The 27,596-nt window shown below is 44.8% G+C and overlaps 2 protein-coding genes across 5 annotated transcripts; one reads left to right on the top strand and one right to left on the bottom strand.

Moving 5' to 3' along the window:
• The first annotated feature begins 532 nt into the window (after positions 1 to 532).
• PPP1R14D (protein phosphatase 1 regulatory inhibitor subunit 14D) lies at positions 533 to 14,077 on the top strand. Of its 3 annotated transcripts, none has more exons than XM_068683846.1 (5): positions 533 to 657; positions 4,998 to 5,467; positions 9,578 to 9,673; positions 9,890 to 9,922; positions 11,947 to 14,077. In XM_068683846.1, exons 2-5 carry the CDS (start codon positions 5,285 to 5,287, stop codon positions 12,025 to 12,027), a joined length of 393 nt encoding a protein of 130 aa, XP_068539947.1. In that variant the 5' UTR covers positions 533 to 657; positions 4,998 to 5,284; the 3' UTR covers positions 12,028 to 14,077. The 3 variants fall into 3 exon arrangements, with proteins under 3 accessions (XP_068539947.1, XP_068539948.1, XP_068539946.1); XM_068683847.1 differs by having other exon boundaries at positions 636 to 657; positions 5,001 to 5,467; XM_068683845.1 differs by lacking the exon at positions 533 to 657 and having other exon boundaries at positions 4,922 to 5,467.
• ZFYVE19 (zinc finger FYVE-type containing 19) lies at positions 12,154 to 27,596 on the bottom strand. 2 transcript variants are annotated; one of them, XM_068683842.1, is made up of 12 exons: positions 27,436 to 27,596; positions 27,193 to 27,314; positions 25,292 to 25,345; positions 24,524 to 24,684; positions 23,396 to 23,541; positions 22,387 to 22,501; positions 21,633 to 21,842; positions 21,261 to 21,340; positions 20,411 to 20,521; positions 18,773 to 18,915; positions 16,132 to 17,396; positions 12,154 to 12,362 (listed from the first exon to the last, which is right to left on the bottom strand). In XM_068683842.1, the coding sequence occupies exons 1-11, from the start codon at positions 27,487 to 27,489 to the stop codon at positions 17,330 to 17,332; spliced, it is 1,263 nt and encodes a 420-aa protein (XP_068539943.1). In that variant the 5' UTR covers positions 27,490 to 27,596; the 3' UTR covers positions 12,154 to 12,362; positions 16,132 to 17,329. The 2 variants fall into 2 exon arrangements, with proteins under 2 accessions (XP_068539943.1, XP_068539944.1); XM_068683843.1 differs by lacking the exons at positions 27,193 to 27,314; positions 27,436 to 27,596 and adding an exon at positions 25,454 to 25,686.

Raw genomic sequence — 27,596 nt, 5'->3', positions numbered from 1 at the left:
TTTAACTGAGATTAGTCCCAAAATCAAGGATTTCTGTTAGGAACCGCTCTCCATTGCAGCATCTTTCCTTCCATCTCAGTAGCCTGCTCCCTGTTCACCTAACCCAGAGCTCCCATCTCAGGCCTCATCTGCTAGCAAACAAATAATTTCCCATGACTCCAGCTGAGCTGTGTGTTACTCATATTAGCGTGAAGAGAAAGCAGGCTGTGTGATTTTATGGCTTGGGAGTGTTTTTAAAGGGGTCCTGAAACAGTGAGTCATAGTTAATGTTTGTCTTTTATGGGCTGAGAAGTGTCTGCTCTGGGTCCTGCAATAATAGCTATTCAGCAGCTTACTGTGGGGGTTAAAATACACACTGGCTTAATATTTGACTAGAATTGTAGCTTTTAGACATGCACGGCTTGTAAAAAAAATGAGTGGTAACCTGCGTCACCTACCTTGATGTGACCGCTGTGCAGACCCAGCACCCACAAGGTGGGCGCCCAGCTGCTGGGAGGAAGGGTCCCAAAAAGGCAGAAAAAACAAGGAAGACTTCCTCCAGGTCCCTTTTGCCCAGCCAAGTGGCATCACAGCTTGCAGTGACTTCCTGACAGCTGCTCCATTCTGCCTGGCTGTATCTGGGAACCGCTCCGTGTGTAACTAGCACTCGGGAGACAGGTTTGCTTGCTTGCTTGTTTTGTCGTATTTGCCTCAGGTTAAACCTCCTGGTGTGGTTTAGGGGCGAGACCCGGATGCAAGTGACGGCACAAAGCTGTGGCAAAGGAAGGAGACGGGGAGGGATCTCAGCAGGCCATGACTAACCACCTGTCCTGAGGAGCCAAGCCAGGGAAAGGGTGACAGGCTGCTGAGTCCTCACCAGAGCCTTTCCCACCTTACCAAGGGCAGCTGTGGGGAGGGAGGACTGTTTCTGTGGGGAAGTTCCTGTCTGTCATCCTGCACGGTGCTGTGCCTCTTATTTTATTGTTGCTAGTCACAGTAAGCTGTTAAGTACAGGAGTGCTAGAAAAGGAAGAAGGGGAAATTGTGCTGAAACCTGTTATGCTGCAGAAGCATCTGCATTTTCACCATGTCTGCAGTAGGCTCCTATAGGGAGATAGCTATGGAAATGGCTCCTTTTGTGAAGCAAAGAGCCTTCCATTTGCAGGAAGCTGATAAAATTTAACATTTCCCATTGAAGTTCCCACAGGTGACCCAAGCTGTTCTTGCTGGGCTGTGGTGTTCCCCATGCCCCCCCTTCTTCCTCCCTTCCTGCAGACACCACAGCCCCTGGGAAGCTGTAGTCTTTGACACCTTCAGGCCCACTGCCAGTGCCTCCTCTGCTTTCCCTTGCATTTGGGGGTGGAGATCAAAACATACACTTTAGGAACCAAAACCAACACGGACGGATTTTCCAATGACCCCCAGTTAATGGCATTTAATTCACATTGCCTTTAACAAGAGCCTTCAGCCCTCACCCTTCTGACTGCATTACCAAGGCCAAGGGGGCTGCGGGCTGCCTCTCCGAGCCCCTTGCCTTTACTGCTGGGACAGGGCTGCTTTTGAGGTGGTGCCAAGTCCCCACTTTGGGGTTCCCCAGTCAAATACAAATGCTGGGAGCTGTTTGTCCCTCAGTATTCCGGAGAGGAGGAGTACTTAGTCACCACTGAGGAGCACCAAGGCTCTCCACCTGCAGGTGGGAAGGCAGCACTGCTGCTCGGGTGAGGGCTGTGTGTGCTGAAGCACCCCGGCTGCTTCCCCAGATATTCAGGGGCTGGGAATGGACAATCTGTGATATGGTCTCCTTATCTAGCAAGAGCTCAGGGGCAATGGGGCAGCTTTTTCAGTTTCCATGCTGCAGGGGAGGCACCAGAGGGTGAGGGCAGTGAAGCTGGGGTGCAGGGGTACCAGGGCTGCCACAGGGCTCTGCTGACCTCCAGCCCTGTCTGTTTTCTGATCCACAGAGTTACTTCAGTGCCTGCTGCTGCCCACAAGAGAATGAAGAACATCTTTACCTTGTGGTGTCAATGTAGCATCGGTACAGTCACCTCTGCTGCCTTTCCCAGCTTAATTTGTGCTAACTACCATGTTTGTAACCACAGGGAAAGTGATTATTTTCTAAAGCAGGTGGAGAGTGGCTCCTGGCTGTCTTGAAGGAAAAAAAACAATCCTCTCTGGGCTGGGACGCGAGGGTAAGAGGCCATCCAGCTTCTCCGGAAAGAGGAGCTGGGGCCCTGCTGAATTATTGAGGGTGCGTAACAGCCGTCAGCCTGGAGAGAAAGAGGAGCACCGGCTTCGGTCACAGGTGTGGGGTGGAGAGTGTGAGCTCCAGGAGGAGCGTAACCGGATCCATCTCTTGCACTCATTTGCTCCAGTGCCTCAGCTGTTTGGCACCATGACACAGGTGCTCAGCTTGGTGGCCCTCCTCGGTTAGGGCCCTAGGCCATCGCAAAAGCCCACCTTTTGTGGTATTGAATACCACCCCGCTCCTCTCAGAGGCAAAAGCTCCCTCCTAGGGCAGGTGGCTGGTGTACCCATGGGAGATGCTGCCTCCCTCCTAAGGAACAACGTTGCCCATCCTGCACGAGGCACCTGATCCTGTGCCCACAGGAACCTCTACCGCGCCCTCACGGGGTGATTTTACACATTGCCTTTTTGCTTCTTCTTCCTTCTTTAATGATTGATTAGAGCAGCTTGTGACAGGAGGAGGCCCACTTTATCTGTAAACATTTATTTTTGCATCGCCACCTTCTTGCTACAAAGAATTCATGACTAAGCACTTATAACCCAGAGCAGGATAATAAACATCCTGTAGTGCAGCTTGCTTTGGCGTGCAGATCTCCTAAGGGCCCTGTGACCAACCTGCTCCCCTGTGTGGTGACACTGCCCAAGCAGCACGAGGGCACCAGGGGCTGCTCGTAGCTTTGCTGATAAAGCACAGACAGTGGGGTGAATCTGCCTGTGGCCCTTCTCAGGTGTGGTATCTCAGCCCATTGGTCACGCTCAAGTGGGGTTACCAGTCAAGAGAGGCTCCATCTGCTTGAAGAACAGGCAGCTGCCATTAGGGTAGGGTGCACTCCCCTCGTCCTCACACCCATCCCATGCTTCATAAATTCAGCTCAGCTGACAGAGGATTAACAGGGCAAGCTCCATCTTCCATGCAGAGCTCACCTGACCTAAGGACGAGCACCAGGGTCAGCATGTGTAATGAAGGAAGGGGACAACTTCACTGCCAGCTTCAGCCACTGAAAATTTTTGCTTTTTCTTGTTTTAATGCTAGCCTGTCTGGAGTTCTGCAGGAAAATCTGTCATCAGTTGTGGCAGTGGGACCAAGGAAAATGTAGGTTGCTTTTGCCCATTTGAAAAAAAAAAAAAGTCAGACTTTGAACACCAAGATAGAGCCCTTCTGTTGGGAGACAATTTAATGCCTGGCAAAGTGTGTCCTTTGGTCCAGATTTACCTCGTGTTTGGATTGTCTATTAACCTTGAAAAGTCAACAGTTGTAAACATGTTATAAGCTTATTCATAGGTTTTGCAAGATTTTTTTAACTGTTAAGAATCTCTCCTCAGGGAGTATGCTCCCACCCTCTGGTAGTATGGATTTTTTGAGAAATTTTGCTCTAAGTAAGACAGCTTTAGGAGTGAGACTAGGGGGTGAATGCAGTCAAGCAGTGATGAAAAATGGGGCAAGCTTAGCAAATTAATTAGCTGACAGCTGGTTTCTGAATAGAAGCTTCAGTCTGTCTGAAAAGCAGATGACGTGATACCAGTTTTAGGTATACTTTCATACTTTATCCTTCCCCTTAATGGGGCTGGAGTAAGCTTCAGGATAAACATTTTGTGGAATTGTCTGTCAGAAAAAATATATATATTTTTTAATTCCCCCAAACTCAAGTTGAGAAGAAGGACTGGAACATCCCTGCTTATTTTTCTACCAGCCTGCGTAGGATTTGCTGCTGGCTGGCTGTGCCACCACCTCTGGGCACAGTGATGTGGTTTTGGCGGGGGCCTGGGTCTGACTTCCAGAGAAAGCCAGTCTCCACCTTACTTATTATTTCCACACAAACCATGGGATTGAAGATGCTGATCTGCTTCATGACATAAAAGCTTGGTGGGTTGATCTGTGTGACAGGGCAGCACCCAGTGCAGGTGACAGGAAGGCTCTGGGGACAGATGGATAAACAGGTGTGATATAGCACCAGAAGCAGGGACGGGCTTCCTGCTGCCCTGACACCTCATAAACACGTCTCATCTGATTTCTGCCCCTCTGATCAGTGCTGCTCACGTGTCCCTCTAAAATGGGATAGGGGAATAATGTTGCAGAAATTTAACCCATATTCCAGTAAGAAAGAGACTATAAATTAATCAATGACGAATATCGTGACAGTTTACGATGTTTTAGCATTATCCTGTTTACCATAAATACCTTCCTGTGCGAAGAAGATAACACTTTATCCCTCGATAGGTATGCTATTACACCCCATCCTGTACAATTTTTTAAAGAGCACAGATTTTGTTTTCTCTCAGAAGTGCCTTGCTCAGATGATCAGGTCACCAAGATTTCTACAAAAAGATATTTGAGAAAGCTGAACTGAACTTACAACAATGTAAAATGGGGCTGCTGAGACAGAGGTTGGCTTGCAACAGCACTGACCCCACTGTTCCTATCTTTATAGGAGAGTAGATGTGGCCACCTGACCCCAGACTGATTCTCCTTACCTGTGGTGGGTCTAGTGCTGTAGCCCGACCATGGCACCTGTGCCATTTAAGTGGGAACCAAACCCTGTAGCTGCAGGTGATAGGAGTTCACAGCGGCTGGTGGAGCTCAAACTCCACAGGATTTAATGAATGATGTATGGATCAGCCGTCTGGATTTGCACATGCACATCAGTTACACCTGTAGGAAAAGTAATTTAAAACCTCCTCCTTCCCCACCTCCCGCCACTTCTTGGAGCTGGCTTGCGTTAAATATTAACAAACCTTGTTTATCAGTTCCCTGCTTCACTTGGCTTCTTTTAACAGCAGATGCTATTACAACAACCCCTCTCCCCTCCCTCCCTGCTCGTCAGCAGTGCTGGTTGTGAAACCCAAGAGCCTGTGCCCGGACGCTGCCCCAGCTGCGTGCTGTCCCCCACCGTGCTCCCTGGCATCGCTGATGCTGCCTGCCTTTGGTGAAAGCGAGGAGCTTGTGCCCTGAGCCACGAGCTGCAGGGAGATACTGGTTAAGAGACAGAGGAGAGCGGCCCACGGGAAGGTGAGATCCTGCAGGTGGAGAGGAGGAGGAGGAGGAGGAGGAAGAAGCAGTGAGGATGGCCAGGAACTCCGGCACACTGCCCCGGGTGACTTTCCAGACTCCAGAGAAACCTGGGGAGGAATCATCACACAGGAAACTGGGCAAGCTAACCATAAAGTACAACCGCAAGGACCTACAGCGCTGGCTAGACCTGGAGGAATGGGTGGATGCCCAGCTGCAGGAGCTGTACCAGTACCCGGTGAGTAGTTGGGGCAAATCAGCCCCTCGCTCGTTAGATGAATGGGACAAGGGCTCTGTGTGCTGGGACAAAGCTTCCTCTGCCTTACTGGAAACAGATCCTTGTCTTCCATCTTTGTCAGGTATCCTATTGCCACCTGCAACAGTACTCTCTTTGAATGGTGTGCCCACAGTCAGAGAAGCCTGTATTGATGTATTCCAGCTAGCTATAAGCTGTCTGGTATTACACCTGCTGGGAGGACAGCTATTGCTCAGCACAAGTAGCAAAACTTAGGCAGGTGTACCAAGCCACATGCTGCTAAGCTCCATGTGGTCAGTGGCTTTGCTGCAAGCTGTATTAGCTGGATTAGAGGTGTTCAGTGTATTTTTGTCCCTTTTGGTCACAGCAGTGTGGCTATAGCTGCTGTTTGAATGAGGCACTCAGGATAAATGATGTAGCTGCAGACTCTGGACACACTACTGGCAGCAGGGGAAGAAAGACAAAACACATGCTGAGATGATGTGTATAGAGACCTTAAACCTTCACAGACCCCTAGAGCTGTCTTCCTCCCTGCATTTTCCTTAACTAGAGGAACAATCAGTCCCAAATCCTTCCTGCATATCTGAGAGTGGTCAAACTAGGAAAGGTTTAGTAGGAGTGTTTAGGTACAGCACCTGAATGGTACAAGTATTTACTTTAGGCTGTTGTAGGGTACGTGGCATTTTTTTTCCACAGAGATGTGATATTTAAGTCAGCACTGACTGGGTACCCTGAAATTTTAACCCATTACTGTCACTTCTATTCCTATTTTGTGCTTAGATAAATGGCACTTACACTGGGAGCTTTCAGAGGGGACAGTGCTTTTCTACTTTTGAGATGGGGTAATTCCTTTAGGGTGTAGTAAATTGCACCTCAGGGTCTCAAACCTACTTAAATAGCTTGAAACTTTGTGGTTTTTGCTTTAATCTGCAGGGTAACATCTGTTGTAATAAAATAAAATACCTTTTTTGACTCACAACCCCGTAGATCATAAGTGTCTTCGACAGAAGAATAGATGGGTTTAACAAGTTGTGTAAAATAGGTTAATCATGTCCTGGATGGGGATGGACTAAATTAACTCTCAAGCTTTTTCTGCCCTGTTTTCTATATTCACACCCCAGTACAGAGTTAAACACATTTTTGAGATAAGGGGACAAAAGAGCCAATGATTACTTGGACTCTGATGCTCTCTTCCACTCTGAGCATCACCAGTTTCAAATTACAATCAGCAGTGGAAGTGGACATGCTAGAACAGCCCAGGAAAGGTGATTTTTGTGCTATGTGTCATGATGGCACAGAGAAATTCCTATCTATTTTGAGAGGGCTCCAGGATGGTTGTCCATATCTGAGCACCACGGAACAATGTCAGCTCCTCCCCTGAGCAGGGGAACTTCAGGAACTCTCTCTGAGGCTTTTTATTATTGTTGTTGCTGGTTTTGGTATTTTTGTTGTTTATTATCATTGTTTTCTGTGTGATTATTATATCTCTGTTTGATATTTGTGGGAACATACTGGGTTCTCATGCTGAGTTGGGAATTATTGCAGTTTTAATGTATTAGTTCTGAGAAGCTTTTTTGAGATAGATGAAAAGCACTTCTTGGTACCACCAGTAACCTAGTCCAAGATGCAACTCCTTGTGGGCTACTCTCAGTTGTCTAAGTCTACAGATTTACTCTTGTAAAGGTCTCAGAAAAACGAGTTAGGCTACCTTGTTACTTGTGGCTTTCTGTGAATCAACTAACTGGGAGCTGTTTGCTGGGAGCAGCTACCCAAAGGAGGTATTTTTTCCTTACTACAAAATCCCTGCAGGCACGAGTGAGAAATGCAGCCATGCCCTTACGGGAACAGATTGCCAGGAGCTTGCCTTTGCTAGCACCTCTCCAGAACAATAGTTTTATTGACTTCCTGATGTGCTGGGGCAACTGAAGAGATTCCTGCCAGGAACTGCATGTGATGCTGTTCCACGTCAGAGACTGTTAATAGGGTACCACAGAAATTTGCGTACTATCTTTTCAAATAAATAAATGTGCCACGATGTATGACTTGTAAACATCCAGGTGTAAAACAGATCCTCCTGCCCTGCTTTGTGCATTGTGGCAAGACGATTTGGTTAGCCCTGCTGGGCTTCTCTGGATCCACTGCCTTCCATTACCTCACCTTCTTGTCTTCTCCACCTGCCCTTGGCAGTGAGGGCAGTATTCCTCAGAGTCTTCCAGAAGTCTGTGTGACAGAGTTGGAATGAACAGCGCTGCAGGTTCAAATGCCATCAAGGTTCAAACGTCATCTCCTGATACAGATAATCTGAATGCTATGCTATTTGCTGCCGCAAGGCTTTTTCCAACAAATTTAAGGCTCAGGAGACAATTTGGGTTTTTGAGACCACTCCCTGTGCTTGGAAGTAGGAACACAGTCCCTACTTGAACTGGAAAGCTGTAAGATGTCCTTATCCTACATTGCCCTTCTGATCCATTTATTTCTTTAGCCAAAGTCAGGCTGTATCAAGACCTGTTGTCTAAGTAGTCACGTGAAAACTATTCTAAGAAATGTTGTTATGGGTCATAGTACAGCAAGTGCAACTTTTATTACTAGTTGTCAAATCAGCTGTGTAGCCAAGCTGAACACCTACTGCTTTTTACTTCCTGCATGGCATGGTATGACTGATCAGAAATAGTTTCTTTCTTTTCCGTAAGTACTGCCTTTATTGTTTAATATTTTACATATACATCTGTAAATGCCATCCAGCAACTAGGTGCTGTGCTGTTTACTCATTATCCTTATTCTGCTGGTTACTGTTAAAATATCACTGGTAATCATGTTGTTAAAGGTTCATCTTGCAAATCCATAGGAAAACAAAGCCTGCCATCCTTAACAGTCTTTTGGAAGTGTATGGACACAGACACATTTTAGGTCCAAGTATACAAATGTTTCCATCTAACATAACGAGTCTATTACTCTGATCACCAAAGCTTGGAGGGGGTCTCTCTCACATTAAAGGAGACTATGGCATATTCCTACTATAGAAAGCTGACAAAAGAGTTGAGCTTTTCAAAAGCATAGTTGTTTCTTTATGACTCCAAACATCCTTAGTGTAAATACCAACCATGTGAATGTGTGAGAGACAATCTGTAGACAATAACAGGCCCAGGAGAGGATCTCAGTGAAGCAGCATTTTTATTTGCAATTGTAATGGTGGGCATCCAGCAAGCATGAATGTGTGGCACACATATATCATAGCCTTATATTCTCTATTACCTCCTGTTTCCTCATTGGCTGAGTACTACAGGTTCACAACCTACTCGATGCTTGTTACTATACCATATGTGCACAATATTATTTGACCAACCTTTAATTTCTTCTTTTCCCTTTTTTTTTTTCCTTCTTCTCTCATGACTAGAAGGTCCATGATTTGTTGTTTTTACTGATTTTGCGCTGCTCGTCTTGCTTTTCTTACCTATCCCCCTTATTTTGGGACAGTGGGACTTTCCACTGTCCCCTTATCTGCTTAACATACTCCATACTGTTATGCCACTGTTATCACTTTCACTGTTATCACAATCACTTTTGAATATGCAAGGTGGTTAGTAGAATTTTCTACTGCAAAAACGCAACTTTGATTCCCATAAATGTATATAGCTAAAAAGCTTTAAATCTCCTCGTATTAGTAGTGCCTCTTTAAGCCTGCTGGACTTCTGTTTGGTGAACACCTGCACATAAGCTTCACGGAAGTGGGTTGTCCCAAGCTGGGTTACATCACACTGCAGTTAGCAATTGATGTTGAATATTCTTGAAGAGGTGGAACACCTCGCGGCCCATGATCCCTGAGAAGTCATCAAGGGTTGAGATGGGAGCAGATGATGAATCAAGATGCGTGGCTGTAGCAGATACCACAGAGGGGCTGTGGAATACATGCCCTCTTTACACGAACCTCCTTATTTTGAGATGGTTTATTTCTTGACCTCAACTTTGCAGCACAGTTCTATTTTAACTGGCTACTTCTCAGGTGCTCAGTTCTCCCAAGATGGCCTCTAGAGTTCTTGAAAGCTTGAAGGTTTATTAACTGTGGTTTTTTTTTTGTTTGTTTTTTGTTTTTAGCTGAGAGAGAAAACAGAGGCACAAGTTCATGGACCTGAAATTGATCTTGAAGATCTCCTGGATGTCCCTAATGAAGAACAGAAACTAAAACTACAGGTCAGATAGAGGGACTTGGTGGCTTTCAGTTAGGGACTGCTGTCATAATACAACATGGCAGTGGTGTTTGGGCTGCAGAACACATGCATCCTGTGTTACAGGCTGCTTCCCTGCGCCTTTTAGCCTGTTAAGTACTGTAAGATTGTATGTCCTTTTTGTAGCTCAAGGGAAGTGTCAATTTATAAAAATCTAAAATGACTCCTTCTTGTCTTTTAGGAAATCCTCCATGAATGCTCCAGCCCAACAGAGGTGAGTGAAACACCATCAACGTATATATTAGGCTGTGCTCTAAGAGCGTGTTTGTTGCTACTTGGCTGAATAGCCGGGGTGTTACTTTGCCTAACATGATGCTGCATATTTGTTTACTTTCTAATGTGAGGTATTAGGACATTTGTTCTGATACGTTATAAAAATATGTTCAGCTCTACATAGCTGAGCTGAGGATGAGCAGCGGAGCAGACGAATGATTTTGCTGTGTAGCCAAAGTTTATTCCATGTTTTTGACATCCTGAGGTGACCAGGCTGAGATGATACTTGGTTCTCAGTGTGGAAAAAGTATAGACAGTTCCTATAAGGATCTTGCATGCCATTAATTAAATGCATTTTCAGCTTAAAAGATTCTAGTGTATGAATGACAAGAATGTAGGATGGCCCTGAGATTGGACTAGGCAGATAATTGTTTAACCCCTTTAGGTCAGTTTAACACATGCTTCACCCCCACCCTGTGATCTCTAGAAGTCCTGGTTTGAGTTAGGGAGCTAAAGAACTCTCACAAGTTGGCACAGCATTCAAAGGAGCACAGCTTAGGACTCTGCAGAGCAGCATGTGCATCACACAGCAATTACCTTTGCTGCACACTTGGACAAAATAAAGGTCCCCTACTCCTGCTTCAGTCACGTGCTTTGCACATGAATGTTGTGCTCAGATGTTACTAAATGTCATGTCCAGCCTTTATATGTAGCTGTAGTGATGAACATGCAGAAAATGAGATGGATGCATTACTCCCATCAAAATTAAACTAACGAGCATTGTGGATAGTCTCCTAAGATGGGTCTGGCAGACAAGGCTGGCAATAGGGTTTTCAGTGTGTCTAAGCTTCAGATCTTGGGCAAGAACTCCACTTTCCCAGAGAGATAACTGAAAATAGTTTGCTCTAATGATTCAGCAACCATGAAAGTGTCTTGCTGAGGGTACGCTTCTTGATAACTACAACTGGATATTGCTACCTCATTGGCAAAAGTATATACTCTCACCCTTGTAATCTTGAATCCAGTCCCCTTGAAAGATCACAGCAGTCTATTCACAGAAACTAGACAGAGGAAACAAACTGGTTTCCTCTGAAGGGACTGAATACAAAGGTACAATCCTAGGCATTTACCTCCAGAGCATGCTGTGGCAGACAAACTCTGATCACTGGAGTGAGGAAGCTGGGCTTGCACACAGCACAAACCATAGCAAATTGCAGTACCTCTGGTGACCTTGCCTAATTACAAGGATATGTAACTAACCTCTTTGGGTGAAGAAAAGCTGCACAGTCCCTTACAGTGATATTACTTGCCATGAAGATGGTAAAGTTTGCCCTAGTCACTTTGACTTCTGCTTGGAATAACCAGATGGGCCAGTTTGGTTCATAGTCCTTGGCTGTGTCAGCAAAGTAGTTGGGGTTTATCTCCATTAACTGCTCATCTATCTGGCCTTCCAGTCCTCAACCCCTGCTCCAGGTTATCATTAGTCCTACATGTGTTCTGTTCCACCCCCTTCTCTGCCAGCCACTTCCTTCTAGAATTGGCACAGCTTCGGCGTGGTTTGCAGTCCACAACATGGAGCTTTACAGGTTGAACAAGGAAACAACAAGAGGGACGGCTTGCTTTGCCCTACATGGGGAGGGCAGCAGAAGTGGGCAGGAGGTTATGGTGGCAACAGGAAGCAGGAGAGCCTAAAAGAGACAACACCATCTTGAGGTCATCCCAAGGTAAAACAAACAGGCATCAGGGATGAAGAGAGCAGGCTAGCTGCTGCAGATACAGTAAACATGGCTACACAAGAGGGATCCAGGGGAGGTAGAGAACAGAGGGGCTTTTAGACCCCTCTTCGCCTATCAAAAGGTCTCCCCTTCTTAAGCCAAAAGAAACATTTTCTCCATCCACGTAGAAATCCTAGTTTCTGCTCAATATGAAGAGGAATGGGGGAATAATGCAAAAGGAATAGTACTCTATGGGTTGGTGAGCAATGGAATTAACACAACATCCTTCTTCCTACAATTCTCCTTGTAGGACTTCATTACAGAATTGCTCAGTCGACTGAAAGGTCTCCGGAGAATCACCAATCCTCAGAAGAAATTACCTCACCCATAAGGGACACCAGCTTTGGTCACAAGGAAACATGCATCTTCCCCACAAAAAAAAAAATGGGATCAGCAAGATAACTTCAGAATATGCTTTGGACTTACTGTTATTGAGACACATCACCAAGTTTGTGAACTTTGTACCAGTGGTTTGAAGTTTCCACTCCTTCCACATCTACGTGCACAGCAGGGAGCTACGTTGCATATTCGCTTGTTTCTTAAATGGCATTTTAACCGTGGGAACAGGACAAGACGTCGTTCCTTTAGTTTCTTCTAGGAATTTCCATGCTGGCTGGGGAGTACTGAATACAATTCTCAGCAGGTCATCAAAACTTCTTCCACCCACTGCAAGGAAAACAAGGCACTGGTTATCACTCATTCATCAACACGGAAAATCAGTTACTGTGAAGCTGCACCCTGCTTCAAGTCTGGCTGGGACCTGACTGTGATCTCCTACCTGTTACTACTACACCTAACTCTACAGGATTGAACATACTTTGTCTGATTAAGCCTCTGTCATTCACAAAGGTTGGACAGAAAATACACAGTAGGATTGAAGGAAAACAGCCAAGTGCATCTGGTCAATACTTAAGGGGAAGTTGGTGAAACAGCTGCTAAGGCTAATGGAAGAGATTGTGTTTCCTCTTTGTGGAATTCAGGCTTGATGATTTACAAGTGTCTTCTGAAGGCCTGGGAATTATTTTCTCACCATTTAAAAAGACGTTAAAAATGCTTATTTTGTATATTAAAACACAGAAAATCAGCTATATGCTGCTTGACTTTGCTGCTTTTTTTTTTTTTTTTTTAAAGACGCTAAGGAAAAATTGAACGGAAAACATACCTGCTTCTAATTTCCCTGTAGGGAGAATTGCAGAGTGAGTCTTTGGCAGACAGGTAGGTCTCCCAAATGAGAAGTGAAGTAGGACACAGTGACTTGCTGCACACACTCTTCTGGCTGTAACTAATGTGTGGCTGGAAAAATACAGAGGAAACTACATCCAGCTTCTCAGCAAGTCAGTAACTTGACACATGTGGCAAGGAAATAAGACAGCAAATGGAGGATGTCTGGTTAGGCAGATCAGTCTCATGTTAGGTCCTGCCCCTAGACTCTCATGTCTGCCACTCAAACGCAAGGGATGAGCTGCTGAGTTGCATCCAGAGGGGCTCCTACATACCAGTATGTTCAAGGCTAGCTTTTGAGTACATATTCTATCAGACAAGAAGGGACAAAGGGGCCAACTTTGCAAGAAAAGGGACTTGAAGGTTAACTAAAACAAACAAGGACTCGGGCTGAACGAGTAATATCTCAAATCCATTAGCTTCTTAATCATCATCAATAACAGCGATGACTATTACCTTCTGCATCCCTCCTATTTTTCAGAAGAGGTGTCAGTGAACAAGATGTGGGCTGTGTGTATCTCTCAGCAAGGACAAAATCCTTGCTGCTGTAACAATGGTGATGTAAGGGCTTGCTTGTCTTTGCTGTTCTTGAGTTGTCAAGCCATGCTGCTCACAGTTGTCCTAAGGCTGCTGCTCTCAGAGGCTCTAAACCTCATCCACCACATTTACCATATCAGGTCCATGGGCATGTGCCCTCCTTTGCTTAGTAAGGGGCCATGAGGACATGCCTGCCCTCCTGATACCTCCAGTTTGTAAGTACAATAACAGAAAAAAATCAGTTCACATCTGTACCTGCTGTAGATCTAGCATTGCTCATGGATTTATTACATCACCAAGTAGGTTCAAACAGAAGTTCAGGTGGAAGACCTAGGTGGACAGACCATGAGCTAAGTGTCCTAAATTATAGCTGTAATTAGCCACAGCACAGAAGCTCACAGGTGTCTAGATTAATGACACACTCTACCAAGATGGCTTTGTTTTTTTCTGCTGAGCTGTGATAGCACCAAGACCTGAAGTGCCACATCTCTGGCCCAAGAGAGACTTTTCTCCATGCTGCACATTTTTCTGTACCCACTCAATTTGGAATGATGCAAAAAGCATTTTTAGCTGTAAGTATGCAGACATCGTTAGAACCCAGAAAAAAAAAACAAAAAAACAAACAGGCTTTTGAAACACTGCTTGAGAGAAGTTGTCTTTATATGTCCTCTTCAAGTAGCAGAAAGAGTAAGCTGTGGCCCCTGTGACATGCAGTTATTTCTGGTACATAGGAACATCACTACAGCACAAAAGAGCACTCAAGACAAGCAAAATGTGATAACAGGAACAAAGCAAGATATGGCCAGTGCTAGCTGATTTCTTGGCTCTGGTACAAGAACTTTTAAAATTGGTTCTTAAAAGTAGTAAGTCAAACTTGCTTTTATTTACTTTTTTTTTTTTTTTTTTTTACTCTCAGCTTAACCCATAAGGACAGACTGAACTACATTTTGCTTACAAACAGCTTCCAGTTATATTCGCTGTTTCTCATCACCATCACTAGCATAAGGCTGTAATATTTGGTATATGGGTACTGTTTGAGAAGCTTTCTTTAAGGAAACTTTGGCCTCTTGATTATACCAAGATAACTCAGATCATGTGAAAGTTCATGCGCATTTCTAATTGAAGGCTTATGAAGGTGTATAATATAACCTTCAAATCAATTTTCCTTTATTATGAGCAACACTTATGTTCCCTTTAAAAATATTCAGCCTGCTACATTTCACACTTGTTACAGCAGTTAAGATAATGTGCATATTCACAAACTACAGCAATTGTGAGTTAATGAAGCTTAACTGAAACCTCCCTTTGTAAGCTAATTTGAGTTCAACTTCATTTGTTACCATTACTTTGAGTTCTTCTTGGGGAGGAACCTACTTTTTTTAGTTGACATAAACATTTTGAGAACAAAAGAAAATATTTTTGTGCCCTCATGGCAAGCTACAATGATAAAAGGAAAGAAATTTATTCTTTCTTGCAGATATCAAATTCTCTTCACGTCCTTGAATGGCTATGACTGAAGTTGCCCTAGCCAGTGAGGAACTGATAGGTTCCCAGTACCTTTACTAGGTAACTGTGCCCAGTTAAAGGTCACACAGCATTCTTCTTTCATAATGACAGATTCAGCTAGGTTTGCTTCCTGCAGACAGCTGACTATGATAGTTTGTGCCTCAGTGACCTCCATGTAAGAGGGAAAAGAGGGCTACAGTGGGAATGGCTCTTCAAGGGGAAAGTGGTTGGGCTGCCATTAAAATGGCCAATTACATGCAGAAAGCTCAGCAGCCACAAAAACGTCCATTAGTGCAGTGAAAGAGTCAGCATGTGTTTGTATGACTGAAGAGAGTCTTCGACGTATGACTAAGTTCTATTTCAGGTACTGGGTTGGGTGCGTTTCTGGATTTCTTGGGATGAACCCACAGAAACAAATCCAGGAAGTTAAATAAGCTGCTTCAGGCTGTAAACTGCTGCTCTACTACTGTTGTGCATGGGGGCAGGGTTCACAGGACTCAGGCTGCATAACTGCACAAGGAGCTCAAAGTTTTGTTGTTGAGGAAGCAAAACCTGGGCGACCCAGGCTGAAGCCCAAGGGAGTGGATCAGCCTTACATGGGATATAAGACCAGGTATTTGCATCTTCTTCTATACAGGTTGAATACTTTGTGTTTTGCCTAATCTAAGAGAGAATTTTTAGACAGACTAATTATCCTGGTTAAATAAAAATGAAGCATCATTCCCACAACAATACAAAGCTGGAACTGCATTTTGTTTTCATTCTGAAGACTGCAAACCCCTCAGGTCAGTAACTATCTACTTAAATCTTGTGTAACACAGGACTCATTGTAAACTCTTGCATCACAAGAATTCAGTAGTTTTCCTCTCTGTCCATCCCAAAGTGGCAGGCACTTTTGAAGCAAGGACTCTTAGGTGAAAGAACATCCTCCACAAGACTCAGGTTTTGCTACCCTTTCCTAACAAAGGGTTTTGACAGTGCTGACACACACATTAGCAGTTCTTGCTGGGTCAACCTGCAGTATTACTATTCCACATTGTCTGATACGGGTTACTACTGAAGCACCTGATCCAGCCCAACATAAACCCACCTTCAGAGGTAGTTTAAGGTATTTACTGTGCTCTGAGCAGGGGTGGCTGAAGTGCAGGCAAATACTGTTTTGTTACCTCACCTACAGAGGCAGTGACCTTCAGCACAGGGCAGGGCAGACAGCTGGGAGTGGCGATGTCAAACCAGACAGGCAAGATTCACTGGAAACCCTCTGTCAAAGACAAATCCTTGATTTTATTTTTAATTTTTTTTTGACACTCCTAGAATTTGTCAACCTTAGACAACTGTCTCAGAAGTCACATTGTAGCCCTGGGAAGAGCTCATACCAATTACAGCTGACTTCTGGAAAGTTTAGTCAGGTATTTCAAGCAATTCTGGGTGCTGTGGCCACTGGCATGTGTCACGTGCATCTGAACTATCTCCAAGGATGGATATAAGTAAATTAAACCGAGTTTCTCTCACAGCCAGATAAACAGCATCATACAAGTAGCATCTTTATTCTACCAGGGGACCAACAGAGCCAAACCCCTTCTTAATATTAACACACAACTCTTCCAGACTAACGTGCTAAGAAATAATGTGGAATTTAGGCACTGCCACTGCAGATCACAATGCAGTGTGTTTGTAGCAAATTACCTTTACAAAGCATCCTTCATTTCAAGTACAGGAGCAACACCGCTCATCAAGGCGGAGTAACCATCACTCCTCTGCACCTCCCCAGCAACACCACAGAAACATTTTTTGTGACTTCATGATCCTTACTATCTTCCCCTGAGCCACCTGACAGAAGGACTGAGATATCACAGGAGGGTGACACTTCGTAAAGAGCTATCAGGCATTCCCAGTTGAGACTTTAAACACAGGCCTCCGTAAATAGTTTTTATTATGTTTTGGAAGTTCTCATCACACATGACCATGATGTAGACAGTTTCTTAGTGCAAAGTGCTTTGCTGCCTTGTGAACCAATGCGTAAGTTAGCAAAAGCAGGAAGTTGCTTATCAGCCAGCACTGCCTTAACCACACATCTTTACTGCTACCCACATCGCCATACTTTATAAATATATAGATGCATATCCACCTCCTCACATCAAGTCCTTATTTATCCCAAACACGCACGGCAAACCCAGCACTTTTCTGGTTGCATTTGTGAGGACAACGATACATGCCCTCCAAGCCTCTCTCAGATTACAGCACATCCTTTTACTGTCCAAAACATCACCCATTTTGGCTGCAAATCCAGCTGGAGTCTTCCCATCTGGCCGACTCCCTCTTTTCCCGTTCTCCATCTCCTTTTCTGCCCATGAAGAATGTGATCACCTCTACTTGCGAGGAAGGTGATAGCGGGAAGTGTGGTGGTCCTTCAGGTCAAACTCATCGTGGCCTTCCCTAAAAAGCAAACACAAGCTGTAGTCAGGAGTAAACACCCAGCCACGAAACTCACCCTTAGCCACTGCATAGGATGCCTCCCAGCAGCCCTGTAAGAAACTTATCCCAAGGACTAACTGATAGGACCCCACTGGCAGCCATGTGGACTGGTTACTTGAAACACTTATTTGGAGCAGAAGATTCTGATGTACTCTCTGAAAAGCTCTGTTCATTCTTGCCTGCTGGCATGGGAAATGACAACAGGCCTCTCTGACTCCTTCCCTCTCTGAGAGATTCCTGTAATTGGTAGTTTACCTTCAGCACCATGTCTGTGATTCACAGGCATGTTAGTGACTCCTATGACAACAGCCAAAATGACAGTCTGCTCCACACAGCTCTGAAAAATAACTGTCATGGCTAAAATGCAGCATACTGGCAGCTGTCTTAACCATGCTGAGAAGCTGGCAGTGTTGAGTAAGACATGAGCTCACATCTCCAGCATACAACTGATATACTCACTCACCTGACACACCGCTGGTTCTGCTTTTATAGAAGTTTGGCTGATCTGTTGCTTGCTTGTTTTCTTTTTAAGTCATCTGATATTGCCAGTTGTATGTTTTCTTACCATTTTAGTATGTTTTCCATTCTCATCTCTCTATAAAACCCCTTTGCAGGAAATGAGAATACACATAAAAGCATCCCCTACTTTCCCAACCAGATCCTTAACATCTTGCTACCTAAATGTCATCCAGAATTAATGAGAACACAGCCAACTACTCAATGCTTTTAAGACATAAAAAAAAAAGAAACCACTCAGGCTGTGATGAATAACTTTTTATTCAAGGGAATTAACCCTCCAAATCTGAGACAGCAACATTTTGTCAAAAATCAAGTTACGGGTTTTTAGGCAGTAAAACTGTAGCCACTGCAAGACCCAACTGAGGAAGAGAAATTTCTCCATATATTTCAACAACCTGACATTTTTAATGTGGTTTAAGACTTCACGGTCTCAACCTAAGAAAATCCTCAGAAATTTATACTGTCTGATCTCCCCTCTTGTGAGAATCCAGCCTAGATTATTCATCAATGTCTTTAAAAAGCCACAGAAGTCACTAAACAATGGACTCACTTATCCCATCCCACGCGCATCAGCTGCTCCAGAGATCGGCCAAACAATGTGCCCAAACATGCGCTGGAGCAGAACAGACAGAGCATTGCTGCCCAGGGCCAGTTTAGTCCCTGAGGCCTGGGGTAACTACTGGTCATTCAGCTCAGATTTGAGTTCTTCGAATCTTCCTTCCTACTTTCTGTTCTTCTGCCCAACAGGATGAACAAACAAAAGTGGCCAAGCTTACCCGTGACCTGCCCCTCAGATGAAGAGGGATTGCAAGACTTACCGAAAACAGCGCTGGCAGTAGAGATCCCCATCGCAGCCATGGCAGCGCAAAGTAGCATCTTCGTTGCAGATGCAGCACCAGGGTAATTCATCCTCATCACTGTCATCTGTCCTGGCAAGAGCTGTGTTGGTTGGAGTCTGGCTCTAATTCACAAAGAAAACAGACACTGAATCCAAACCGTAGCAGACACAATACAGACACAGTGCTGCCATTGTAATGCATGATGGCCACAGTGACAAATCAAATAGCCCAAGGATGTTCACTCTCAGTTGATCCTAAGTCAAGATGATCCTAAGTCAAGATGAACTTGACCAGGGCTCAAGGATAGGCTCCATATGCATGTATGTGCATATCTAGGCTGTTAAATAAACACCCAAGAAACTACCAGCATTTGCTTATGAATTTGTATTGCCTAGAAGGTAAACACCCTCAATTCAGTGCCTACAGCAATATACACCCGCATTGCCTGGACTGTGCTAAAGGTTGAAGCCCAGATTGTCTGGCAGGCACAACAGCAAGACCAAGTGACAGACAATTCCTGCTGCAATGGCAAGCGATCAACTGGTTTTGTTGAAAGGAGCTGTGTGGAGGGAAAGTGGTGGGAAGGTGGGAAAAATTGAGGTTTCTATTTTCTCCACATTATACAAAGAAAACTGAGGGACAAAGAAAGTGATTTGCCAAAAGACTCCTACCACTGATCTGCACCTCAGGTTGGGCTGAAAAGATCTTTTGAAATTACAATCTGGAACATATTCACAAGGTCATCCATTGTTTCCTTGTGCTTTACAGAGACTTTGTAGAACTGAACAGCCATATGCACACCAAAATAGAGTGCCTGCACACTGGCAAAGGCAGCTTCCTAACACAACAGCAGTAAGATAGCACTAGCTTTTACATCAGTGATCCCGAAAGTGCAAGGTGGCTGACATACCTATGAGATGGTTGTTTGCAACAATGCATACAATTAAATAATTTCTTCCACCAGGGACAGGACTGTCAGGTGTCTGTGACTCACAGGTCTATTTAATTCACATAATATACACTGGAGAAGGTGTACGTATTTCCATAACAGACTGGAATCCATTCTGAATGTAGGGTATCTTGTTGCTAATTCCTTCCTCTGACGTTTCAAGAGAACACAGATGGTTGATTACTACCTAGAGTCTATTCTGCACATGCTGAAAGCACTGCAAAACCTCCCACTTACCCTGTTCCAGGCTGTATGCTACTAGACCACAGCCTTCTTGGTCTAATTATATGGGTGAGTTAAAAATCCCTTCTGATACCCACTTTGGCAAGCTAATTTTGATTGACTTCTCTGGGTTTAGAGGACACTATCCCATTCAGCCGAAAGCCAGCCTGAAAGGAATTGGATTTCAGGGTATGAGTAATTTCTTTTACAAGTATAAGGATGAGTCACAGCTGTGCTCAGGGTTGGTCAGCTATGCAGACGCCCCTGAGATGTTTGATTTCTCAGCTTGTCTGCCTTGGAGAAGCTCTTTTTGTTTGTTTTGGTTTGGTTTTTTTTCCTCCCTTCACTGCACTGAGCCTAGGATACATCAAACTGTTGCTGCAGAGCTGTACTCTCCTGGGATCCTGAAGCACATCATTTCAAGAGATCCTCACCAGTTCACTGACCTTTTGCTTTGTTTTCTTATGCAGGTTCTGTTGTGAGGGTCCTGGCTGGGTGGTCTGATCTGGAGGAATGTTGAATCCACTTGCTTCATCCAGGGCCGCTTCCTCTGTGAGCTGGTAGTAACAGAAAGAAAGAAGCCTCTTGTTTAGAACACAATTAGGAGTCTCATTCTAGACTCTAAACCTCTCTCCCTTCCCCTTGCCCCCATGCAGTAACTGGAGACGACTGCACACATCAGTCTGGTGTTCTCTGGACAGCTGTGAGCTTGCTCTACTTGCACTTTGAATACTGTGTGTACATTGTGAACAGTCAGTGTGACAGCAGGGGCCCTAAACTAATGCACTCTGCTTTGCAGTGCAGCTATCAGCAGATGCTCAACGTCATGCTAACCATTCACGTGGTCTGTGTCATCATCCAGGAATATAAGCACAGAAAGCTCATGTCTGCCTGCAAAACAATTCACAGACATTTTAGACAGAAATGGAGGCATAAACCGTGCTAAACAGCCCACATCTCATCATGTTCTAGCCGGGTGGGGGAAAAAAACAAAACAAAGTAAGAAAGGACAAGCAGAGTGGGAGCAGAGCTGGAGGAAAGACACACAATGAATTAAAAAGAACTTTAACAGACTGGTAGAAAAGTCTATCTCCTGTAGCTGAATTGCTGCATGGGAGCTAGCAATGGAAAAGCACTAGGAGGGGAAGGAATGAGACTCTGCCCTGGAACAGAAAAAACACAATTTGCATGCTCACTAGGTTAAAAAAAAAAAAAAAAGAAAAAAAAAAAACAAAAAAACAAACACCAGGAATGATTGAAAGGAAGATAAACAAGGCCACAGGTGCCACTTCTGACCTGTTTTAGCACTCTCCGAATGGCTTCCTCCTCATCCAATTCTTCATCACTGTCAGGGAGTTTATAAGTTTCCAGTGTAACTGCATGAATGAGAGATAGAGCATGCAAGATTTATCTCAAAGAAAGGTACAAGACAAAGCAGGCCAGCCTCGATGTCTTAGTTGAGGTTAAGATGCTAAGGCTAAGGTCTTTCATACTGATTTTTCATACTGATTTCAGGATGAATGAATCTTTACAACTTTACAGGCAACAAATTCAGTCTGTTTCTTGCAGAACAGAGGAATTAAATGGATAAAAAGCCTCTCAGAAAATAAATTACTGACACAGGAACCTGGTCCCTCTCTTGGGACTGTATTCTCCTCTGCTACCCACCTTTCTCTGGATCCTGACCTCTGAGCACTGCCAATCTCTTAGCAACTTCTAAGATCTTTTCCTGCCTAGTGTTTTCATCTCGCAGCTCAGCAGCAGCCTCTGCCAGAAGTTTATTCTTCTCCTCCTCTAGCTGTTTTGGGTCCAGACTTGCACGACAAGCAAAATCTTCACTTTCCCGATTGAGGTCATTCAAGTTTTGGCTACTAACAGCTGCAAACAAACAGGCAGAAAGAACATGCTGGTGACTCAGCAGCAGTGTTTCTTTGGTACAGCCAACATCACTAAAGCAACAGACAGTATGGGAGAAGCTTGAAGCTCTCCATTAATCCAGGTAATAATGGGAGAAGGCATGACACAACAGGATCCACGCTGTACATGAAGAAAAGAAAGTGAGCTAATCTGCACTTTACAGGGAGATTACAGAGGAAGCACTGTAGCTGGAAAAGTAATGGTATCCCACAATCTCATGTTTTACAACAGAGCACAGACACATTAGGAGTAGCAGCAGCTCCTCCCTAGGAAGTGTGGCCTTACAGAAACAGACAGAAGCAATCTGAGTAATACAACCCTGAGAAAATGGAACCATCTCTCAAGTAAAGATGATGAGACCCAGTACGAAGCTGGATGGCTGTTCTTAGTCAATCTGAGTCATAAGGGGGAGATAAATTGGACACCAAGCTCACCTGTAAGCTGAACAGGGCAACACATATACATTAGTAGAAAGACACAGATCTTTGGAATCCAAAATAGATACCTTGAGGCTGGGCTCCTGGACTGCAATGCTCATCAATGGCAACTTCCTCAGCCAGCTGAGTTAACAGATCATCTGTTTGCTGTGTCAGACTTCTGGTATCAGGGGGTCGATGTACCTGAGAAACAAGGAGGACGTAAGAGAAACCAAATGAGAGGAAAGCAGCATACTCAACCAAAGGAAAAGTCAGACAGCAATATTATTCTATGGAGAATCAGCATAAAAAGATGCATCTACTGATCTTGTGAGTCTCAGCTTATGGGTATCTGGTGTAAGACTTTCAAGGCTTCATTCTCAGAGCTGTTGAATGCCCGCAACTCTAAATGCAATCAGCTAAACAAGGCAAGGAGGTGCCAAATGTATAGGAATAGATGCTGCTGAAACCCAGCCCCAGCTCTGCCACTACCTCCAAAGTAAACACGGTCCCATTCTCAACAGTGCCAACCACCAGCCCCACTGAGGTCTAAGAGAACAGCTGTGTGCACAGCACTGCTGAAAAAGGAGCATGAGGAAACAATTTATCAGAGACAAGATCTTTCATATAAGCCTTGAAGGCAGAAATCCAACTCCTTCCTCTTTGGTCTCAGGCTAATCACTTTACCTCTCTGGGCTTCCATTTCTGGAATAATTAACAGGATTCTGTTCAAAAGGGATACAATAACAACTGCAAGATACAACTAGAATGCAGGGTAGATAAGCCCAAAACCACAAATAAATGGCTCTGAAAAAATATCAGGCCATTTAGGTACACAAATGGGTAGAGAAGAAAAAGGCTAGCGTCTGTTGTTAAAAACAACACATGTACTATATATGTTCCTTTGTTCTTATGGAAAATATAACGGAAATTGATTCAGCATACTGGTAAAAGTTAGCCATTTGCTAGTGAAGCAATGACGCAAAATGAGCTACCTGGACACAAAAAAGCTGAAGTGCAAAGACTAACATGCTGGGACACAGGAATTACTGTGCCAGCTCAGGACACGTTGCTGGTCAAACAGATGCAGGAGCTTACTGGTCTGGGAGCCTGGGAAGGAGGACATCTTCCTTGCAGGACAGCCAAACGGTCTTCCATTTCCTGCGTGGATGGAACAGGTCCCCGGTAATCCTCCTTCAGCGCAGCCAACCTAGCTTCGATCTCAGCCTGAGAAGGGATGGACTCTGCAATTCAGAATAACCCAAGGTAGGGGGTTATTCTGTTAAGAAAAAAACTTGAAGCTATTTGTTTTCAGTGAGATTGTAATTTGTTCTGGAATCAGGCTTTGAACACCAGAGCAAAAACCTCCCTCAGCCCCTGATCTGAAGGAGGAGTTATGCAGCAGTGACTTGGATGCTACCCTAATGCTAACTGTTACCCTCTTCTCCCAAGTCACTGCCTCCTCCACGTTTTATCTTCCAGCAAGGAGACCACTGTTACTGTAACCTCATTCGGTAATCAGCTGACTAGGGATACCATGGACAGACAGGCAGAGAAATGTATGCCATTTAGGCAGCACAGTCCATTGCACCCACACTCTTTAACATAATCCCAGGCCTATCAGGCTGAAAAAAATCCCCTATACAACAAGGTGACCACTTTGCAGTGTTTCTTTCCCTTTTAGAGACCGTGTAGCATTTTAAAAAGTTCATTCTCCCACAAGCACCCTGAGGCAGTCCCATATCTGACTGCTGTAGACTGGGATCAGAGTCCCTTTTTGTCCTCTGTGTGGCAAGGCTGGCCAGAACATAATCCTATGGAGACTGGTACCACTGTGGCCCAGCACAACGACGCACAGAAAAACTTCTGCAAAATGGTTTGGCCAAAAAAAAACGCTCATTTCATTCTGCTGCTACTGTGTTTGACCCAGACTTTTACCCCAAACAATGGAAAATGTGGAAATGATTTCATGGGTAAGATATTGACCTAAAACTGAGAAGCGGTTTCAAGAAAAACCCCAAAGAACAAAATCAAAGTGAAAAATTAAAATCACTGCGGAACCTGGCCACTGTGGCAACAAGATGTGGCCGCTCTGATCACATTTAACCCTTACATTTCCTAAAGACAAACACTGAACATCCAGCACTTCCCTCTCCCTCCTGGTCCCATGCTTCCCAAGTAGCAGCATTCCCACCCAGGGAACCTCCAGTGCTCTTCAAAACTTACTGGGTTTCCTTTCCTCTCTGAGCTTCTGCAGTCTCTCTGCAATAGCTCTATCCTCTTTTGAGAGCCCCTGGTATCTGGAGTCAGCTTGACCTGGGGATTTGGCAGCTGCCTTCTGTTGTCCTTTCATCTGGTTTTGCTTAGCCTCAAAAGCTGCTACACGCCTGTAACAAGGATAGAAAAAGACACAACAATTGAAAAGAGGGGAGTTTAAATCCTGAGATATGAAAACACCCTCTGTGAGCCCAACAGGCTATGTGAAGAATGTCAGTGTAAAAGAGAACAGAAACCGCTCATTCCTGTGCCAGGCTCTCCCATACTGGCACAATGAGGTACTGCCAAGAGTAAGGAAAACCACAGCTCATTAATGTAGTAGGCATGGCACCATCTCTGAGGAGACAGGGAACATTTCACCACCAGGCTCCTGTTTCCAAGCCAACCACAACCAGTCACAGATAAACACTGGCAGGCTGCTGTTCTTGAGTCTATTCAAAAGTAAAAAGAGTGCCCTATATCCTTCACAACAAAAGAAACAAACAGCACAGCAAAAGCCCCATCCTTAATTCTGATCAAGCAAACACCCACATCACAACACAACCCACCACACTTTTTGTGGTCTCCATGGGGAAATATGAAAGAGCACAGAACATGCTCTAGGTGACCCTGCTTGAGCAGGGGGCTTGGACTAGATGACCTCTGGAGGTCCCTTCCAAACTCAACCATTCTGTGATTACAACAGAAACAACTGGGTGACTGGCAAGTGCTACTCACTTTTTGTAGTTTTCTGGTGGTGACCATTTTGCTGAACTGTTCTGAGGTTCCTGTCTGAAAGACAAAAACATTGACATCTCTGAATTCAAGGCTCCAGCCATTTAAAGGCTTCAGTCATTTATTCTCTGAACCCAAGAGGAATCAGTATACACATTTACTGACCTCCTGGTAGAATCCCTTTCATAACCTCATTAATATGGGGGGTGATTAGCTGATGAAAGAGATTAAGATGATATAGCTGCTTTGGACAGTATGAAACTTCACTTCTAGTCCTTTGTTCCTGTTGTTTTGCACCTGAACAAAGAATTGATTAATATGGACACCAGGCAGGGCTGAAATACCCTCACCTTCCAGAGCGTGCACATCCCAGTTCAGCAAGCAGAGAGAGAGCAGTTAGATGATCCTCCCAGTGTAATTAGTTTCCAAAGCGTATAGCTCTCTGAAAGGGGTTGTGGCATGCAACAAACAGAATTATATAATGCATAAGCTAAATAAAATGTTATAAAAATGATTATGTAATCACCAGTATCACGATGACTTCTTCTAGGACACTTGAACACTGCACAACACAATCATGTCTTGTGTAACTGTGTTCTACCTCCCTGTGTTCACGCTGATCTGCTAAACCACACACTTATGTAAGGTAGCATATTTTATTTATTCTTAGAAGGCAAAGCTACAAACGCATCTGTGCTAAGGCCTGTATAACAACAAACAAAGGCAATGTCTTTACTGGACCACTTTCCAGCCCAAAGGTGTCAGTTGTGAAAGCTGTTTGCATGAAGAACTTCAGTCCTTGCAGCCCACAGAACTGCAGTCTATGCATACTATCTACCAGCTATTCAGTCAGAGAACAATTTTTTTCTGTTGTAACTCTATAGTACTGACATTAAACAGACAAGGAAAAAAAATCAACAAGAGAGACCTGGGAAAAGGCTGGGCTGTTTTATAAATGGCTTTGGAGTATGGGAAGTCAGAAATTTTCAAAGCTGGAATACTGTGACTTCTGTATTTGCGACTGATATCAACAGCTGATGGTATTTTCACAAGCCAGTGCTTTTGAAGTAAAGACCTGTGGAATACGAGGCTCTTCTTTAGACAACTGCAGAACAAGAAAATTTCCCACTTGCTGGCGTCAGCAGAACTTCCTTGCTCTAACAGAAAAGCAGGGAAGGGAGGTAAAAGCAATGCAAAAGAAGGAAGAGAACACGAAAGAATTGGTAGAGAGAGGGGTTCTTGTGTACTTGTGTTACTTGTTCATATATGTGTATGACCCACACTGTTACTGAATTAATTTGTTTGTTTTCAACAGGCAATCTACAGGATATTTGCATGTTTTCTTCTTTCAGAAGCAAATTAGTTCTAAGTTTCAAAATTCAAGTTTTCAGGCCACATGTAGCAGAGACCTCTCAAAAACGAGTAGCTGAGATGCTGTTTGCTCAGAGGTAATACTTTGATAATAACGTTAAGCTGCTGAACTATGACACTTCTGGAAAGGCTGCCTTTCCAAAAGGGTGAGCAAACACATGGTGGCGCATAACCTGGTCTCTTCTGGTTAGGACACCTATAGATATTCAGGGTCCATCCATGAAGATTTAAATGCAGTTCTTTCAGGCTACGCTGACACCAGAGAGCACAGCCTCACAAACCGTGGTACGCGTCTTCGGACAGAACAGCAGCTCCACGATGGCAGGGCTTGGAATTGTAAAGATGTAGAGCTGAGGGATACGGTTTAGTGGGGACTGTTAGTGTTAGGTCAGAGGTTGGACTCGATGATCTTGAGGTCTCTTCCAACCTAAAATGCTGTGATTCCGTGAATCCCACAGCACAGCAGCGTGCCTGGCTCCCCCTCAGCACCCCCAGGGGCGCCGAGCAGCCCGGGGGAGCCCCCCCCGCCTTACCCTGTCAGGCGGCCGTGGCACTGCTTGCACACCTTCTGCGGCCCGCCTCCGCAGCGGGGCACGGCGGCGCTGAAGCTGAGGCAGCTGGAGCAGAAGGCCCGGCCGCAGCTGGCACAGCCGCACTGCGGGGACACAGAACGTTAATTAATTAACCCATTAATTAATTAGTTAGTTATTTTTTTAACAGGCAGGCAGAGCTGGGCGGGTGACACCCGGCGGCGGCCTGCTTGTCGCGACACTTGCCTCCTTCTTGAAGACGCCGAACTTGCGCGCACACCCATAGCAGCGGCTGTCCATGGCCCCGCCGCGACACACAAGTCGCGACTATCGCCGGCGACCGGCCACAGGAGCAGCCCCCTGCCCCTCTGCAGCGCACGGCCTGACGGGAGTTGTAGTCCGCCTCT

This window comes from Anas acuta, chromosome 5 (genome assembly GCF_963932015.1).
Source record: "Anas acuta chromosome 5, bAnaAcu1.1, whole genome shotgun sequence".
Taxonomy (NCBI): Eukaryota; Metazoa; Chordata; class Aves; order Anseriformes; family Anatidae; genus Anas; species Anas acuta.
This window is presented reverse-complemented; position numbering and strand designations above follow the sequence as displayed.